The 17,589-nt window shown below is 40.3% G+C and overlaps 3 protein-coding genes and 1 long non-coding RNA gene across 5 annotated transcripts; 2 read left to right on the top strand and 2 right to left on the bottom strand.

Moving 5' to 3' along the window:
* Positions 1–19: 19 nt before the first annotated feature.
* On the bottom strand, positions 20–7,416 carry LOC110858278. 2 transcript variants are annotated; one of them, XM_022106981.2, is made up of 16 exons: positions 7,068–7,414; positions 6,270–6,481; positions 6,044–6,189; positions 5,698–5,965; positions 5,421–5,632; positions 5,021–5,339; positions 4,547–4,669; positions 4,269–4,420; positions 3,878–4,107; positions 3,458–3,796; positions 2,419–2,650; positions 1,971–2,337; positions 1,528–1,869; positions 1,153–1,448; positions 788–1,072; positions 20–708 (listed from the first exon to the last, which is right to left on the bottom strand). In XM_022106981.2, the coding sequence occupies exons 3-16, from the start codon at positions 6,146–6,148 to the stop codon at positions 418–420; spliced, it is 3,561 nt and encodes a 1,186-aa protein (XP_021962673.1). In that variant the 5' UTR covers positions 6,149–6,189; positions 6,270–6,481; positions 7,068–7,414; the 3' UTR covers positions 20–417. The 2 variants fall into 2 exon arrangements, with proteins under 2 accessions (XP_021962673.1, XP_021962674.1); XM_022106982.2 differs by lacking the exon at positions 4,547–4,669 and having other exon boundaries at positions 7,068–7,416.
* A 718-nt stretch (positions 7,417–8,134) lies between these two features.
* On the top strand, positions 8,135–10,120 carry LOC110857997 (negative elongation factor E). The gene is made up of 4 exons (XM_022106617.2): positions 8,135–8,388; positions 8,475–9,001; positions 9,084–9,282; positions 9,382–10,120. The coding sequence occupies exons 1-4, from the start codon at positions 8,308–8,310 to the stop codon at positions 9,571–9,573; spliced, it is 999 nt and encodes a 332-aa protein (XP_021962309.1). The 5' UTR covers positions 8,135–8,307; the 3' UTR covers positions 9,574–10,120.
* A 435-nt stretch (positions 10,121–10,555) lies between these two features.
* Positions 10,556–13,010, top strand: LOC118438356. The gene is made up of 5 exons (XM_035858340.1): positions 10,556–11,073; positions 11,161–11,369; positions 11,455–11,586; positions 12,351–12,401; positions 12,464–13,010. Exons 1-5 carry the CDS (start codon positions 10,974–10,976, stop codon positions 12,938–12,940), a joined length of 969 nt encoding a protein of 322 aa, XP_035714233.1. The 5' UTR covers positions 10,556–10,973; the 3' UTR covers positions 12,941–13,010.
* A 1,278-nt stretch (positions 13,011–14,288) lies between these two features.
* Positions 14,289–15,270, bottom strand: LOC118438374. The gene is made up of 3 exons (XR_004836730.1): positions 14,919–15,270; positions 14,588–14,805; positions 14,289–14,404 (listed from the first exon to the last, which is right to left on the bottom strand). It is a non-coding gene; the product is annotated as an uncharacterized LOC118438374 (long non-coding RNA).
* Positions 15,271–17,589: the final 2,319 nt, after the last annotated feature.

Genomic DNA, 17,589 nt, shown 5'->3' with positions numbered 1-17,589 from the left:
TACACAGATCAACAGGAAATAAGGTTAACTATATAGTTTTATTATTTTATGTTCCTCGTATTAGTAGAATACTTAGACATTAGAAGTATGAGATATATGCTTTATCGTACCCAGCTTTATGGATACTTATCAATAGTAAAAATCAAGATATGCCAAACCTAACAAATTCATATTAGTTCACTATCAAACTCTGAAAGTGTATTGTAGATAACATATTCCATAATCGCTCTCCAAAACTTTACATATTTTGTAACACAAGTTATCTAAACTTAAAACTTACATGGAAATAATAATACAGTAAAGTACAAGTACATTTTAATATAGAATAATAAGGGATATTATCATGTCTTAATTTGAGGTAAAAATTAAGGTACACATTACACTCTGTAACGTAAACACAGAGGGTAAATTTTATAGTTAATTGTTATTAATGACGACAATCTCACAACTTCCGGTATCTTGAAATTCTTTTAATAAACTTCCATCCGACCATTCTGATACCTGGTTGGATACAACGATCTTTTTAAGATAACAATTAGGAGCTGAATTACAATTATAATCTAGAGCGAGGAGTTGTTGCCAAAATTCTTCCATATTTGAAATAAGAGCACCCCTCGTGTCTAACTCTGTGACTTGATGCTTTAAAATAAACTCTTGCAAATTGTTCCAGTTCGCGACACGAATGTTGGAGAGAGACAGCTTGGACCACTGAAATTAGCAGAATGAAACGATAAGCGGAAAGATTCTACTATTGGACTCTAATTAATTACATGTCTGCACTACTAACCAATCCTGACTCATCAACCGCACTTTTCCATAATTGAGATACCTCCCTAGCACGAATCTTGTCTGCTAAGGGAAGCCTGGTCAACACATTGACAACTCCTTTCTTTTGCACAGCCTCGAGATCTAATCCGGCTGAATTTACTTGGGATAAGTCCGTTTCTATAGCGGATTCGCCCTCCGCCGAACTGGTGCTGGTATTATTAGCTGCTGTCTCGGACACCTCGAGATGGGCGTTAAGTCGAGCCTCCTCAGAACTGTTAATGTCATCCCCGTCCACTTCAGAAGACTAGAAATAAATCCAAATTTCGTTACGTTCGTAATTCAGAAAGTTGTCAACAATTAGAGTGGAAACAATTTTTCACAAACCTCTTCTGATGCTGGCAAGGTCAAATGAGCTTTCCTAAGCGCAAACACTGCATCGGGTCTTAAATTTTGAGCGGCGCTAGAATTTTTAGGAAGGGCCAAATACTTTTTCTGATTGATTGTAACAACGCTCTGTGCAAAACGTTGGAATTGTCCACTATTTTGTGACACAGTAACGCCACTGTTACCCAATCCGGTTACAAGTCCGCTGAGCACGGAAGGCCTTGGGATAACACGCCCCTCACCGTCCAGTCTAAAAATGCGAGAGTTACCAAGACCAGGAAGCCGGACACCAGGACCTAATAGAAAAATGCGTTAGAAAAAATCCTCAATCTGCGAAAATTAGCTCAATTAACAAATAAATAATTATTATTTTACTTGGCGCACGGGGTCTGGGTGCGAGTCCACCCCTCTTGAGCAAATTCATCACCATTTGAGGACGACCTGCTCCGCCACCACGTGGTCCCCCCCCACGCATTTGTCCTAACATCATTCCTGGTTTACCACGCATTCCTGACCCGCGAATGTAACCCGCAGAAGATGGGGTTGATAAAGGTTGGAGCATTGGCACGACCGGATGCTGTCCACCTCGCCCACCCCCTCGTGGAATCGAAATTGGAGTTATGGTAACTGAGCCTCTTGTCATATTCGGTCCTGTAGCCATACCCATCGCACCAGGGGGTCTGCCTCGCCCGCGACGTTGACCCATCATTGGCATCCCTTCATAAACCCATTAAAAAAATTTTGTTATCAAGATAAAAAAAATATGAGTACGAAAAATATCAAACTTTTAACTTGCGAGTTCAGTTGACCTTACTGACCTTGTCTAATCAGTTCAGGTGGATTAATTCCACGAAACATTTGTGGCATCACACCGCCTCTTCTGAATCCTGGTTGTCCAGGCATCTGTGGCCTCTGTCCAGGGAGCAACATAGGTATTTTGGGCATTAATCGTCGCACACCTGGCGGTGCTCCGCGTGGGAACCTTTCCCCTCGAATCATACTACCACCCCTTCCACCGGGCGCCGACGAGTTGCTATTTAACTGAATAAGTCCTGGTGGTTCGGACCGTTTTACTATTCTCATGCCTCCCTTACTAGCTAGAACGACGCGTGACTGTTGTTTCTGCATGGGGGAGGAGGTAGCGGATCCACTACCAACGGAGGAGGAGGAATCACCCTCACAATTCTATGAGCAAGAAATAAAAATAGTAGACGGTACTCCAAATTAAATAACGAAGTAATCAACAAATTATTCCAGCATGCTTACCGAACAGAAAAAGTTGCGGTATGGCTGATTTGGGAGACCGAGGCATCCCGGATGGTACAAGCAGAGGCAGCGTTTGCACTGCAACGTGGGAACTTCTCCCGTCATCCCAGGACAACGGATGGAACACGGGAGCAGTTCTGTCTTATTGTTTCCTTCTTCACCATGGTCATAGGAGATGTCACCTTCATATCCGTCCGAGTCGACGGAACTCACAGCAGGGCTATATTCCATTCTAAGATCAAGTATTACAATAGGTTTAAAAATAAAATTTCTAGTCCTCCTAAACTGTGTCACAAATACTTAACTAAGAATTACAAGATGCAAGCAAATCATAAACTACATGTTACAATTAGCAAATGTTTACATTAATTCATGTTAGTTCCAGGTGAAATCCAGCAAATGAAATCGCAAACCTACCGCAGCCAAGCAGAGTAAGCTAAGTGCATTAATTTCAATAAATATAGCCCAAACACACCCTCATAGAAGGGTATAATGAATGAAATAACAAAAATAATTGATGAAACCCCATTAATTAAGAGTTAACTAATGATATTTGAAGTTCTACAAATATCAAAAACAATAAACTACATTAGCCCCAGCACATTAACCACAGCTTGGTGATATAAAATTAGTACTAACAAATTTCACCAGAAGATAAGCTAACTAACATTATTGAATTTACATCAGCATTTATAACTACTAATTAGAGTAAGTTAGTAAATAATTAAATAAATTAAGTTAAAAAAAGGTAGCAGCAGCAGCAGCATAACCTCAGCACACGGGAAATTTATTTCATTAGTAGGGTTTTATCAACAAACAAAAATTCAAAATATTGGAAAACAAAAACAAATTGGGCCAAACAGAACATTGATTGACAGTTGCAGGGTAAGATTATAGAGCAAATTGAGGGAAGACACAATAGTAACAAATCGGGGTAATGTTAAAGTAAAAACTGTTTATACATGATAACAAACATGACAGCCGTGCATTATATATATTCTCTGAAATACAACCACTTTTCGCAGTTCTCACTACTCACCCATCAGAATAATTTGAGAATTGAGCACCCTGAGTGAGCGCAGAGATTCCAAACATTGGACCATCATCCCTCTGTTGCTGTTGTTGGCGAAACTGCTGTTGGACACCTGTACCACGTCCTCGCCCTCTTTGTGGACTCGAGACGTATGTAACCTGTTGGTGAAGTTGTAGTTGGGGAGTCTGTGGAGATCCAGTGAGAGAATTAGATTTCGGAGGGCGACCTCGTCTTGCGCGAAACTCTTGAAGCATTTGCTCCCCTGTCTTCTCCTCCTCCATTTCGATACCTCGATACTTGGGGTGGAGCATCCCCATTTCCATACCACCGCTAGAGTAGTTATCACTGTAAAGAGAGTTGATTGCTTTCCCTGATTTTTTTCTACTCTCTTTTTTGAATAAACTACTAAAACTAAAATGCACTCACTTATCCTTATCCTGTGCCTTTTGACTCATCTTGGCTCGTTTAGACACTTCAGGGATAAACTCGGCAGTAGCATAGCGCTTCGGAGGTTGGATTGAACGACGCCCTCCTCTCCCTTTAGCTACAACACTCTCTAGGTCAGACTCGGCTGATTCAAATGGAGTTTCGAGAAGTCCTCCATTCAGGGCTGTATTAGGAATTAGTTCTTCATCATCTTCCTCCATATTATCACCCTGCATAAACAACAAAAGAGAATATTAATTCAAAACTGTTAGTTAATCACAATTAAATTATTATGGTCAGCATAGTTCGTATTTTCACTGAGTCTAATGAATGAATTTTGATTTTGAATTACAAAATATTTTTGTAAGTACGGGAGCAAAAATATCAATACCTTCTTGTTATTTCCCTGTTGGTTCTTGATAGGGTTAAGCCCCCTTCCACCCTGTGCGGCTCGCACACTTTCTGACTCTGGATCATAGCTGACGCGAGCCTTAGCGAATGAAAAATTTTCCGTCGACATATTCAACCCCTGGTGCTTGTTTACTGTATTTAATATAAAAATCAAAAACATATTAACAGATTAGCATAACTGGATATGGACGGGCGACTAATGACGCCAGACAAACACACACAGGCGCTCATCCATCGTATATTGGGTACATTACGTACAATAAAGTGCGACTTGTTTAGATGATCGATATTTAACGCCTTGGGGCGAAAAGTAGTACACGTCACCCAGTTTTTTGGAGGCGCCTCCACCGTGGGAGCGGATCACAATTTCGCGTTTCCACCCTAATTACATTACATATTTTATAGTTAAGTATATCTGAATCAGTATCGTTTGGGTAATAATGAGTAGGAATTGGGAAAAAATAATTATCAGTGATTAGGCTGCAAGCTATTTATGTGTGCTTCATGCTTGTAATATTTATCAATTGTCGTACCCGAAACGAGAATAAAACAAACTGATACAAAAATTAACAAAACTTTGTACACCGGCGAATTGGACAATGTTCATTATATTAATTACTACTAGCATGCGGTTACGTTTTATATGCTAGAGTGGACACTAGAAACACAATATAGTTGCAAGTAGGATGAGGAAGGCGGTCAAGATTTATCGCTTAACATCACATTGCTCACCATGCGTGAATGGGACCATCAGCTTTTCCAACTTTTCTGCTGAAAATGCCTTCTCGGCTGGAGTGATTTGCTTCTCCATTTGAATCGATTCTGGAGACTTTTTAGTTTTCTGCCAACCAGCAGCAGCTGCCTTACTGATAGAACTCTGTGCTTGAGGGGCGCTTTCTACAGAAACAAGAGGTTCTGATGGATCCATGATTCGCAGCCGGATTTCAGGACCACCAGTTTTCAAAGACAATCGAGATGTTGGAATAGCCACTGGTTCAGAAAATCCTCGCAGAACATCTTCATTCGATTTGTAAACAGCTCTCTCGACCTCCTGAACAAATTTAGACAGACCGGAATTATAATTACAGCTTGAAAGACAGTTCAACACATTTTAAATGAATTTATACCGTACCTGCACAATTTCAAATAAAATTCCACTTTGAGAATCAACCAGAGGAAAAAAGTAATCCTGATACGTCGTGGAGAACCCTCTCATTGGGATTTTGATATTGGCTTCCGATTCGAATCCAAGAGAAGGGTCATAAAGAGACTCGCTATCAGGAAGTAGCATATGCATCATAGCCATCTCTTCCGAGTCATCAGGAGGAACTTCTCCAGAAGATTCTTCAATAGAAAGCACAAAACAATTATGTTTATTTAGTTCAGCATGCGCACGTCCTATAATTTACCTGCATTGTCCCCCGCGACAATTAATCCCCCTTCCTCAAGACCTCCTTCGTCCCCATCTCCATCGTTGGTGAAAAACTGCTGTTCCTCAGTCTCGTCTTCTACTTCTTCCCCATCCTCAACAAATCCGACACCATCTCCTTCGCCTTGGTCAAAACTTTCTTGGTGATTCGCTTCAAGAAATCGACCTGGTGTTCCATCTTGAATAGGTGAGGCCATCTCTCCCTCCTCAGGAATCATCTCCTCGTCATCATGAAACATATTTTCATCCTAAAATGAAACCATTTATTAAACGAGTTAGTTTACATAAAAAACACAAGACAACAAAAAAAAACAGAAAAAATCTACCCCTTCAATTTGAGATTCATCTTCTACTTCCTCCTCCTCCTCTCCCATCTCCTGGTTTCCATCGTCGCCATCTTGGTCAACCGGGCAGTTGGCCTCGTCATCCATTATCAGAGGTAAGGAGACTTTCCAGTTTTTTTGAACGTTAACTAGGTAAAAGAAATTCAATTCATTAGCATTATTGATTACGCTAAATAATAATGCTGGATTAAAATTTTGATTTAATTACGCAAATAAATGACTCGGGTTTTGCAGATTTCTTATTTCTTCCACCTCCCTTCTATACTACCATCAGTTAGTTTAGAGTTGACTAATTAAATTAAACAAGTTCACCGCCTAATTCCCTCTGCCTTCCTCGTCTCGTCAGAAAAGGATTCGCTCGATGTTAAACACTTCCTCTAAAACTCCGCAGTATGCAGTAATGATAATTAACGGAGATATCTGCAACAACAAAGAAAACAAACTCAATTAATGTCTTCCAACGCGAATTGTTTATCAAAATCTCGTAATTAATATTTACTATTATTAAAACATGCAAAATATAATGCTACCATTTCTTATCATATCATGGTTATCATTCAACTTGCTACCTTTCTCGAGTTTAGCATAATTAAACTTTCAAAACAAATTACGAACCCCAAAACGCTAATTATGTCATGTTGCTTACATTTTACGCTTTCTTATTGAAACCTCATAATCACCCCACCTTAAACTCCAACCCTTCTCTCAAAGTTTTTAAATCTTGACCTCATCTTATTTTACAAATGCAATCATTCAAAACCGGCTTAAATAACCTTTCCCCATCGCGTCGCCAACTCTTACCCCCTCCAAACAAGTGACATCATGTCTGGGACGAAACAAAGGGTAATAAATAATAACGCGCAAATGAACTCGAGCCCTCTCTAAAAATCACCAGCCCAATAAATTCCTTCAACTTGGCGACCTTTTCTCGTCGCCGCCACCTCCGTTATCTTCCCCACGGTACAAGCGCTTGACGGAGACGAGACTTGGGAACAATTTGTATTACCTCTGCTTATCTGCGCCGCGCTCGGACGAGGAAAAAATAGGCTTTGTCGTCGTCCGCCGTAACGTGTTGTTGGTTGGTGTTCTCTCTCCTGTTCTTATTCTCCACTGGCCTGGTGCTTGCTGGCTGATGCAGGCAGGCGACGGTGGTGGTGGTGAAAAGAAAAGCGGACGAGTTTTCGTGAGCGGTTGATTGGAACTGAGGCAATAATTTCCAGCTCGCTCGCTCGCTCTGCCTCATGAAGGTCGAATCGGGCGTCCAATCCCGAGAGCTTCCAACCTCACCAATTTCGTGTGGGGGGCACAAATTTCGAAAATTATGAGATTTCCGTAAATTTGGAAACCGGTAAAAGCTATCGGTGTTCTTGTGAGGGGACGTAGTATGTGAAAGAGAACGGAGAAAAGAGGCGGGCAGGGGCGTACGTGTTCAAGGGAAAAGTCTGGAAATGTATAAATTGAGAAAATTTTTAATTATTTTTGTTTAGTTTTTAAGAGTGGGGTAGTTATTAGGAGACTGGATGGCTGGTTTTGTGGAGTTTGATGGTACGAGGTAAAGAATGAGTACGATTATTGTCTGGAGAGGTATAGTTTAGCAATAAGGAAAGTTTCATGGTTTTTTGCATGTTCTCATCTCATCTTTTGTCGCGCTGAATAAAAGGAAAATGCGAATAAGTCGTCAGTGGTTATCAGGAGATAGTCATTTGCTCGGTTCATCAATGTTTTTCATGAAATAACTTTACAGATTTCCAGTGTTTTCCTCGGTATTATTGATGTAACGAAAGGTTGAAAACCAGCATTTTTATTGCGAGTTTTTATACCTTTTATTTGTCTTAGGTTATCGCTGCTTTGCATTAAAAATTAAAGTTTAATTTTTCATCTAAACCCAAGCCAATTCAATTAGTTTAATTTATAACCAAATTACAAGATCAATTAGTGGATTTAACAAGAAACAATGTTTTTCAAGCTATGATTGCACTTCGGCCTCAATAAAATGAGATTCCTCTTTTGCAGAGAACACTTTCCTGCGTTTGGGGCAGTCTGTCACGCTGCCGGCCAGCCCAAATTCCCAAACAGTTGCCTCTCTTACGAGCGAGGGATATTCTTCACAACACGAGAGTGCAACCTATTTTTTACGAGTTGCTCATTTTTTTAATTTGTGACGAAATGATGAATTAATTTAATTGACTAATTAACCAATTAGTACACACAAGTTCCGATACAATCGGGTATTTCATATTATAAAAATGGTGTTTCTACATTTCCCCTCTAATCACACGGATGAGGAGCTCATGTTACAGGCGAAATACTCTAAATTAAGAAAAAAGGTAAATTATATAAATAGTGTTGAAGTAATGTGACTTAATTAGCTAGGCTATTAACTGTGTGACTCACTTTACTTAACCCCATTTAGAAAAAGGCCCTCGAACAGATGAGAGTACCAAAAGTTGAACCAGAGAAAATCAACCCTTTAAAACGTCCTCTCGATCCCAAAGATGCGAAAGAACTAGCCCGTAAATTAATAATGTCGGGGAAAGTTGCCCTCCCACAAAAAATTGGGGATGAGAAGAAGACAGTGTTTAAACGGCCTCGTACTCTGGAACGTAAAATACTTGCGACGGGACGATCTGAAGGTCACGGGGGTTTCACGCCTGGATACAACACCAATTTTCAGACTGACTATCAGTTTGAACCTTTTACCCCAGCCCCAGACACTATGCTGACGCCACCGTTATCGTTATCACCAACTACCTCGTCACCTAATTCACTCAGTCCGGGTACGCTAAGGTTCCCATCTGCTCTACCTTTATCGCCAAGTGGGAGTAGTTTAAGTTCCAATTCCCCCTCGCCCACAAAAAGGATCAAGTCATCAGGAGGTAACAAGTCTATGAAGGAGATGGTAGACTCTTCGTCATCGCCGTATCATAATGGGGATAGAAAGTAAGAGAAATAGTAATTTTGAATTGAGCGATAATCATTGAGTAATATACTGAGTAATTAATGAACGTTTTCTCATTTTTAGCACATCCCAGTCTAAAAACAACCTCAACAAGCCAAAGCGTGGTCCCACCATTTATGTTCAAGCGCACAATATCACGGACGAACTCCTTAGAACTCAGTTTATAAAGTTTGGCAAGATCATCAACGTAAAGTTGAACAATCCTACTGTCGGGTTTGTAACGTTTGATAAGGTGGAGTGTGCCGAGCTTGCTGTGCAGGAGGTAACACAAATTATAATAACAACCGAACTGCCTTTATAACTATTTAATTTTTAATTTACAACATTCACATTTAAAGTTGCATATCTTGTCTAATTTTAGATGAATGGTTCTTCCGTTGACGATGTGTCCTATGACGTCCAATTTGCACGACGTCAACCCAACATTAATCAACTAATTAATGACGCACCTGCCTCCGCGACATGGACGGCCATTGCGACGAGTAACTCACAAAAGAGTAATCACCAAGATAGGAGACAACAAGTTGTGTACGAAGACACGATGGAGTGCTAAAACTTACTACATATATAATTCATTGACACAATTATAACTCGAACATATAACTTTCTTATGTAATATTAATCATATGTGACTGATATTAGGTTACTTAATCATAGACGACATAACCAATCCTAGTTGAACTACGTATGTATGTATACATAGGTGTAATTATTATACTAATATAGCTAGCCGGCTATTAAGCCAGTTAGATGACTCAAAAAAGTTGAGAAAAATGTAATTATAGATTTGCCTTTAGGAATTTAAAAAATATGTAATTCATCCTATTCGAGGAAAGTCACTATTGTCCTTGGTGTGGTTGTATTTTATACATATTTGTGAAAGTGAACAAGTTAGATCTCTGCATAGCTGATACATACATTTATTTGTACTACTGTGGGACACCAATATAATACCTATAATTAACCTTAAGTATTTAAATCAATGACGATGTTTAACACGATTCGTATAAATATGCATTTACAGAAACCGAATTTTACGGTCGTGTTTACTGAATTCTATGAAAAACCTGATTAAAAGATATTCAATTCATGTAATTTAATATGCATTTTGTTACTAATTATCATTCTATTATCCAATCCAATCTTTATTCTCTCACACACACCAGATTTAAGCTTTTCCTTGCATATTGACCTAGCTGGGAGGAATACGAGCAAACTTGACTTTGGACTAAAAATGACCTCCTAAAACAATGAGATTTAGACAACCCTGCATTGTCTAAATCTCACGATCAGTCAGTCAACATGGCTTTCATTCGATCGTCATATGATAAAAAAACTTGCAACACGCCAGGGAAATCGACCCATCGAATCACACACTTGCTGATTGACTTGGTCGAATGCGTGACACGCTGTTTAATAATTACTGTGAAAGTATAACTTGCCTGTATTTGGCATAAAATGCACACACATTTGGTTGTTTGTGAGAGTGCGATTAAGTAACTTTGTCTCAACCTTGTTGTATATTTGTCAGCCATGCAATCCATCTTGAAACCTGTGTATTATGCATTTCATGGCTTTCTTCTCGTCTGGAACTGTACCGGACATTGCGCATCCTGCTTCTCGTTATTCAAAAGCGAGTTAATAAGTGAGTGTAACATTCGCCTTATGCTGTTGCCATTTCCCCGTTTTTTTGGTGTCAATGTCGCAAATGAGGTAGGTAGACAACACCACGGAGAGACCGGACTATCTCTCAGAACAGAACTCATCCACTTTCTCCAGTGGTGGGACGTCGAGTGGAGTGACGAGGAATTTCTCTCCTGGTCTGCCCACGTTACTACTTATTAAACACGATATTCATATTTGGTAAAATAGTGGTAGTGCCCAGAAGAATGGCTGATGGTGAAATGAAGCAGCCAGAACCAAGTTGACACTTTTTTTTACAAAAGAACGATCATGGCGGCGTCGTCCTCCATGGTGGGGATGAAGGAATGGTCGGAAACACTAGTGCGAGAGCTTAATCAAGAAATTCATGGACTTAGAGCAGAAAACTCGGGTATGAAGATCTCTTACATTACATTATATTCGTAACATATTAAAGAAAAGTCTCATGTTTTTGCATTTCAAATTTGTAACTTTTCAGAACTGAAATTTCACTTATATCTTCATTTTCCTGAACTCGTCGTGAAAGGGAAAGGTCGAGCCCTTCCGGCGTCAGAGTACAGCTCACGGGGACCAATTATAAACCATTACCGTCCCGAGACGAGGGACGTCGCAACCTCCACATCGCCCAGTAAAGGTCGATCGTCGGATTGCAGTCAGTGTAAAAAAGCTGCCGCATCCGCAAAAAGAGTACTTTTTCAGAATTAAAAACAAAAATAAATAATAAGATCTTAAACCGGGCACAAGAAAATATAATTATGCAACATTTCTGCAGAATGAATCAGAGCAGCGGATTCACCTCCACGAGTTGGAGAAAGCGGAAAAGCTCATCTCAAAACTGAAATGGATACAGGTGAACCAAGAGGAAAAGTTAGTTTTGCAGAGAATGAAGGTGCAAGAATTGCAGGTGGGTCTCATTGTGTCCTGCTTTGATTACTTACTTTTTGTTGCGTGTCATAATAATAATAATAAATTAAGTAATGCATCAAAGGAAGAGTTGAACTTGCATCAAGTTCATTCCTTGTCACACATTCTGCTTTATTCAGTTTTGAATATGCAGTCATCAATCATCCGTTCAGGGTTTGGGTTACTCGGTGGTATCGATTTATTGGGAGTTTTTGAGAGTTCGAATCGATCAAACTCACTTAAACCAGGCATGAAATAAATATGTGAGTGTGATGTAGTAAAACTCAATGTCGCCATACTCAATTTGGGAATGAAATGAACCACACACACAACGACGCTAGTCATAGTCATTGCCAAATGCCAAACCAATACGGCCCTCGGATTGACCGTCAGACGAGAGAGAGAGAGATAGAGAAAGAGAGATAGCATTATTATTATTGTGTTGCTTTCCCCACTACTTTCTCCACTTTTCGTGCTCACCCGAGGGACGTGAGGTAATGGATTTGTGCATAGTTACAGCACGAGTTATTAGGATGACAATTTTCTTTCTGGTCGATAGTGTAAAATGGTTTTGCACACCAATTAACTATGCATACACGTACATTTTGCATTGAACCGTTTTCAATTTAAATAATTGATACGTGCTGAGACCTTCTTGCTGAAATTTGTGGCTTATACTGACATGCATACTGATGGAATAAATGCGACAATGACTAAATTATTTGTGTCTGACTACATTTTTTTGATGCGTATGTATCTACATAGAAGGAGATCCAGCACTTAAAATCGAACGGACTCGAGATATTCTCCCTCCAGGTAGAATCTTAGAAACGTTAAATTTTAAAAAGTGTAATAAATACATGTCTCTTTCTATGCAGATCCACCCACCCTTATCCTCGAGCAGTAGTTCTAGTACACCACCCACCCCAGCAGCGTCAAGCGAGATGATGCTGCCTGGTCGGCATACTGGAGGGACTGACAATTCCACCCCCACCAACACTCCGCCCACTCGACGGAGACACAACTCTTCTTCCTCGCTAACTCAACGGCGATCATCGTCATCCTCTCATCACGTCCCGTCCGCTTTGCCGGACGATTACAAAGAATCCGTCGCCACCCTTCCACCCATCGGAGTGCAAGATTTGCTCACAAAATTGACCACGATCTCGTTGCGGGATTCCAAATTGCCACGTTTCAAGGCGCCGCCACTCCCGATTCCAGGATCGACTAATGTCACACCGGCGACTTTAGTTTCTAGCAAAAAAAATAATAATGATTTGCATAGCCACCCTCCTTCAAATTCCATGCAACCTTTGAAGGCAGGCTTGTTCAGACACGAGTCGCATGTCACGTAACTCAATGCTAATTTAAGAATTGATCCAGAAATTTTCCAATAAATTTGTTAATTGCTGATTTTCCAAGGTATGAACATTTGAATTATTACTGAATATCATGAATTTTTAATTATAATAAGTTTATGTCGACAATGAGACTTGATAAGGGTCGTAATAAGTAAGTTGGCAAATCTAGAACAGGAAATTAAACCGTGTTGTGATGAACTATTGATATTATGGAGTGACAGCCGAATAATGTGTCATAGTTTTCAGGCAATGGGCTGGAAGTTTAGTGACTTGGCTGAATTGTTAATTTTGTGGTGGTATATGCACACATTATTATAATCTGAGGATGAGTAAGGAAGAGAACGTGAATATGAGACGCAGACATTTTGGAAAGGCAAGGCAGAGAGAGAAAGCTACAATTATGTGGAGGTATTTATATCACCTTTGCCTGAAAGGGCTACATATTGGAAACGCCGAAACTGTTTGCCTGAACTTTGCATATGGTTCTATGAGGAGTAATGCGTATTTAATTTGGAGTTATGGGCCAAATAGCAAAATTTGCGACAAGAACTACTTGAGATATTAATGAGTTATACATACGCAGTTATACATTTACCATTTTTTATAAATTCTCATCGTCTAAATGGTACGAGACCCTGAATTTCACCAAAGGTAACACCGTCATTAAATGTAATTGATAATCCGCTTAAATCCCATGCACCGAGTGCATACAACCTTTCCGAACGTCAGGTATTGGAAGCAACCAACCATCGATGACTGCACACGTTTGCTATTGTGTTATGCAACCATATCATCGTCGACATGTTCGGCCTTGTACATGATGTTGATGTTGATTGGCAGGAAAAGTGGGGAACACATGTCTCAGAATGTCTGCATTAGTCCTCCGTTTACTTTAAAGTTTAAGAGAGATCAACTATCCGGTTAGGTTAAGCTATGCAAACCATACGACGACGTATCGTCATCATCCTCATCGCATAATCGCAATAATATGCATACTACGACATGTGTGTGCAGTAGTATTTCGGCAGGTCACAACTTTTACTACATCAAAAAAGCATGGATGCAGTCACACCCACCAACCCACTCCCAACTTACCAAACAAATAAACATGCAACCACCACCACCGCCACGATCACCAGCGTTCCTTAAATCCTTACAAACAAAGGTGGTTCACATTTTCCTACCGAATAACGAAGCCATTCATACTTTCACTACTCGGGATAAAAAAGCCTCGTCTTTGTTTCAATTTCTCTTCACGATTCTACAATCCCCTCCTTCCTGGAGTAATAGGAAAGGCGATTTATTCCCCAAATTGATTGTGTGTTTGTACTCGTGTGTGTGCATACATGTACGACGACGTCGTGGTTCTCATATATCCTCTCGTCGGTCGAGGTCGAGCGATTTTTGGGCGTTTTGGCACATGGGAGTTTCCACATTTGTACAATCGTCGTCCTCACTCTGCAATAAGACATGGCACATTATGCTAGGTAGTTAACGTTGGTGGTGATGCAATCCTTTTTCCCTTTAGGTATGGTTCGAATTCGGAAAAGCAGGAGGAAAAGAAGACAGTGCCATTACTACGACTATGGTAATACAACTATATGAACAAGTCTAAAAAAACATATCATGATGATTTCTTACTTTTCTCGATATCCATAAACCTCGTCGTTATCCGGGTGGAGGGAGCGAGATGGGAGGCAAGGCGACCAGGGTGGATGGTGTGACGCTCGAGGTGCTCGCTACCGTGGGGGATATCATAAGTAAGGAGGCATATCACCAATCCGAGAAAATAAGAGAGAGACAAGACATGCAGAATTATAAGAGAAGCATTTTCTCTTCATCTTCTTCTCCTACTCGATCTGCAAACCAGAAACGGGAAGAGAAACGTAACTCAACTATGTGTTCTGTTGTACCCCGATACGAATACGACCCGGATGGATGGATGGTAAGTAAGTAAGTAAGAAGCAAGTACCAAGCAAGACATTTCAACGGGACATCTCCTCACAGTTTACTTGGTTTTGTACATCAAACCAAGCCAAGATAAGCAGCAAGGCAGGTATCAAATGCAGCAGAGCTCCTCCGTAGGTGGTTTGCGTTTGCCTAGTCGCACCCACACCCTCCCACCCATCCCTCACGTACACCGGCCCAAGTTCCACCACCACCTGGAAACCTGTTGCGAAAGTAAACTTTAGAAAGACTTTGCAAAAAAAGGCTACAAAAAACCGTCATCTGAACAAGGAATATTATGGAATTAGTACAATATTCATTACCCGAATGACAATTGAGCTTTAAGAATTTATCTGTGATTTGATACGTTCGTTCGTTGGTTGTTTGTGGTGTGGTGAGGTGAATTGTGGATTTTGTTGTTGTGGTCTCAAAATTAGTATTACATATTCGATTATATACCAATTACTGGGGTATATTGTGGTTCAGTTATTATTTGTATCGCGTTTGAGACCGAATTAATACCTAAATACGTACCCAGTTTCATCGGCTAATTATTGAAGAAATGTGTTCTGCAACTTTGGAATAAAGTAAACTGTCTCAGGAAAATAATACATAATCAAAATTTTCATTGTGAAGAAAATGAATGTTGTTATACGCATCAGAAGACGAGATGTTACAAATGTTGTGGTGTTCGGCGTGTAGTAAAAATTTTAAAATTTGCATCCCATGGTGGTGATTTTAAGTTGTTTCGTAATTTATTGTGAATACTATCGTGTCTCGAAACTGGTCACGTTATCAAAACCGTAAGTTTGGTGATGATGTGTCGTTTAAAAGTCATTATCATATCCGTGGTGGGACATATGTACATGGACAACAACGCCACTACATATACATAATTGCTCCTAGTAGTAAAGTGCCGTTCGTTGGTAGTTGTACGTAGCGTGGATCCCTGGATATTCTGTCCGGATCAATCCACACAAATCTCAAAAAAAAGCTCAAAACTTTCGTCAGAAACGGTGAAGCTGAATATCCAGAAGATAGGACCAATCGAAAACAAATATCCAGGGTCAAGCCGAAGTCCAATGTTATGTCCTCATGGGAGTAATTGCCACACCGGAGTTGGTCATGACCCGCAACCGTAAGTATTTTGTTAAGTGGTCACCAGTTTTTGGTGGCAGGAAAAAAAGACGCTACGTCCAGAGAGACATGATAATAATGATTTTCCCCCCATGACGTGCGGCGGGTGTGGAAAGTTGGAGTGTGGCCAGTGCCACAGGACATTGTCCGTGGTAGCGTCTTTCTTTCTCCGCGTTAATTAGTGTGAGGGACACCCCTTCCATTAATTGATGCACTAATTAATTCTTAAAAAATAATGCATGCATTATTTTTCACTGACCCCTTCTGCGGATAATTTGGGACCAGCTGTACAACATGATCGGGTGGGTGGGAGGTGCGGGTTGGGACAAAGGAGATTGATTAAGAGATTGAGCTAATATGCACTGATATCAACTCATCATCAAGAACATCGCATAGTATATTTGAGGAGTTTATTAGGAAATGAATTGCAGCACAGCGTCGGTGTCGGTCTCTTTTTCTTCTTGTTATTGGATCATCTTTTCGGTTAAAGTACAACACACGACACACTCCACACGTCTTTATGCCATGCCATGCACGCCACGCTCAAAATAACTCGATCCATCCATCCATGAATCTCTTCCACCACCCTTTTCACTCTACCATTGCATTGTATCGCTCAGCTAGCTGTGATCCTACTGCCATTGAATTGCGACCGTGGGGTCGTCCATTCTGTCCAGGTTTTTAAAAAATCACCCCCACAACCACAACTCTTATTTTCCTTGAACTTGTCGATATGAATTTGTCGATAAGTAAATATGCTTCTGCTGAAATTAAGAACTCAAATTTTCAGAGAATCAAAAGATACTAAAAGAACTCTGCGGTTCGACTTTGTCTGCTTCTTTTTCTTGGAATTCTGTTGCCCCGAAGTAATTGTAAACATTGTATGAACAACTTTTGAGAGGAGAGACAGGAAACGTTATAGACAAAATTTCTGAGAAATTGCTTCATATACTTAAAAAAATCTGAATTCTCAGACCACTCAAAAAAAGAAATATGGTTGGATGAATATGTGGATTCAAACACGTATTGATTGCTAACCGAGCGTGATGATAAACGACGATGGTAAAAAGAGGTTGTGTCGTCGTTATCATCGCTTTTTTTAATTCTCAGTTAAATAGACTTGCATCACAAAATTGACAGGTCAATTGACAAGTCTTTTGTTTCTTGGATTTGCTTTCTTTCTCCATTTTCTGGTCGTTTGGCCACTCACTTGCACTTATCTGCGAGGCTACCGTAGCGGTTTCTCCCTTCTTCAGAACGAGAACAAGTAGTTGCTCTTGGCAGGGAGCCATCGCCATACCACGAAACGATAGAGAACAAGATGCGATGCCCCTCTCTTCGCCTATAGCGTGTGTGCGTCACTGCCACCACTATCCACGTACCTCTACGAGTACAACAAGTACAAACTCTGGTCACCGTGTTAAAAGTAACAAGAAATTCGCCAATTTAGCAAATGAAGGAGGAGAATTCGACGTCAAGAAGGGTGAAAGCAGGAGGAGAAAGTCTGACAAAAAAGTGAAAGTAGTAAAAACAGGAAATTGATGCAAAATTGATGCGAG

This window comes from Folsomia candida, unplaced genomic scaffold (genome assembly GCF_002217175.1).
Source record: "Folsomia candida strain VU population unplaced genomic scaffold, ASM221717v1 Fcan01_Sc020, whole genome shotgun sequence".
Taxonomy (NCBI): domain Eukaryota; kingdom Metazoa; phylum Arthropoda; class Collembola; order Entomobryomorpha; family Isotomidae; genus Folsomia; species Folsomia candida.
The sequence above is the reverse complement of the archived record's forward strand: the minus strand, read 5'-3'. Positions and strand labels throughout refer to the sequence as shown.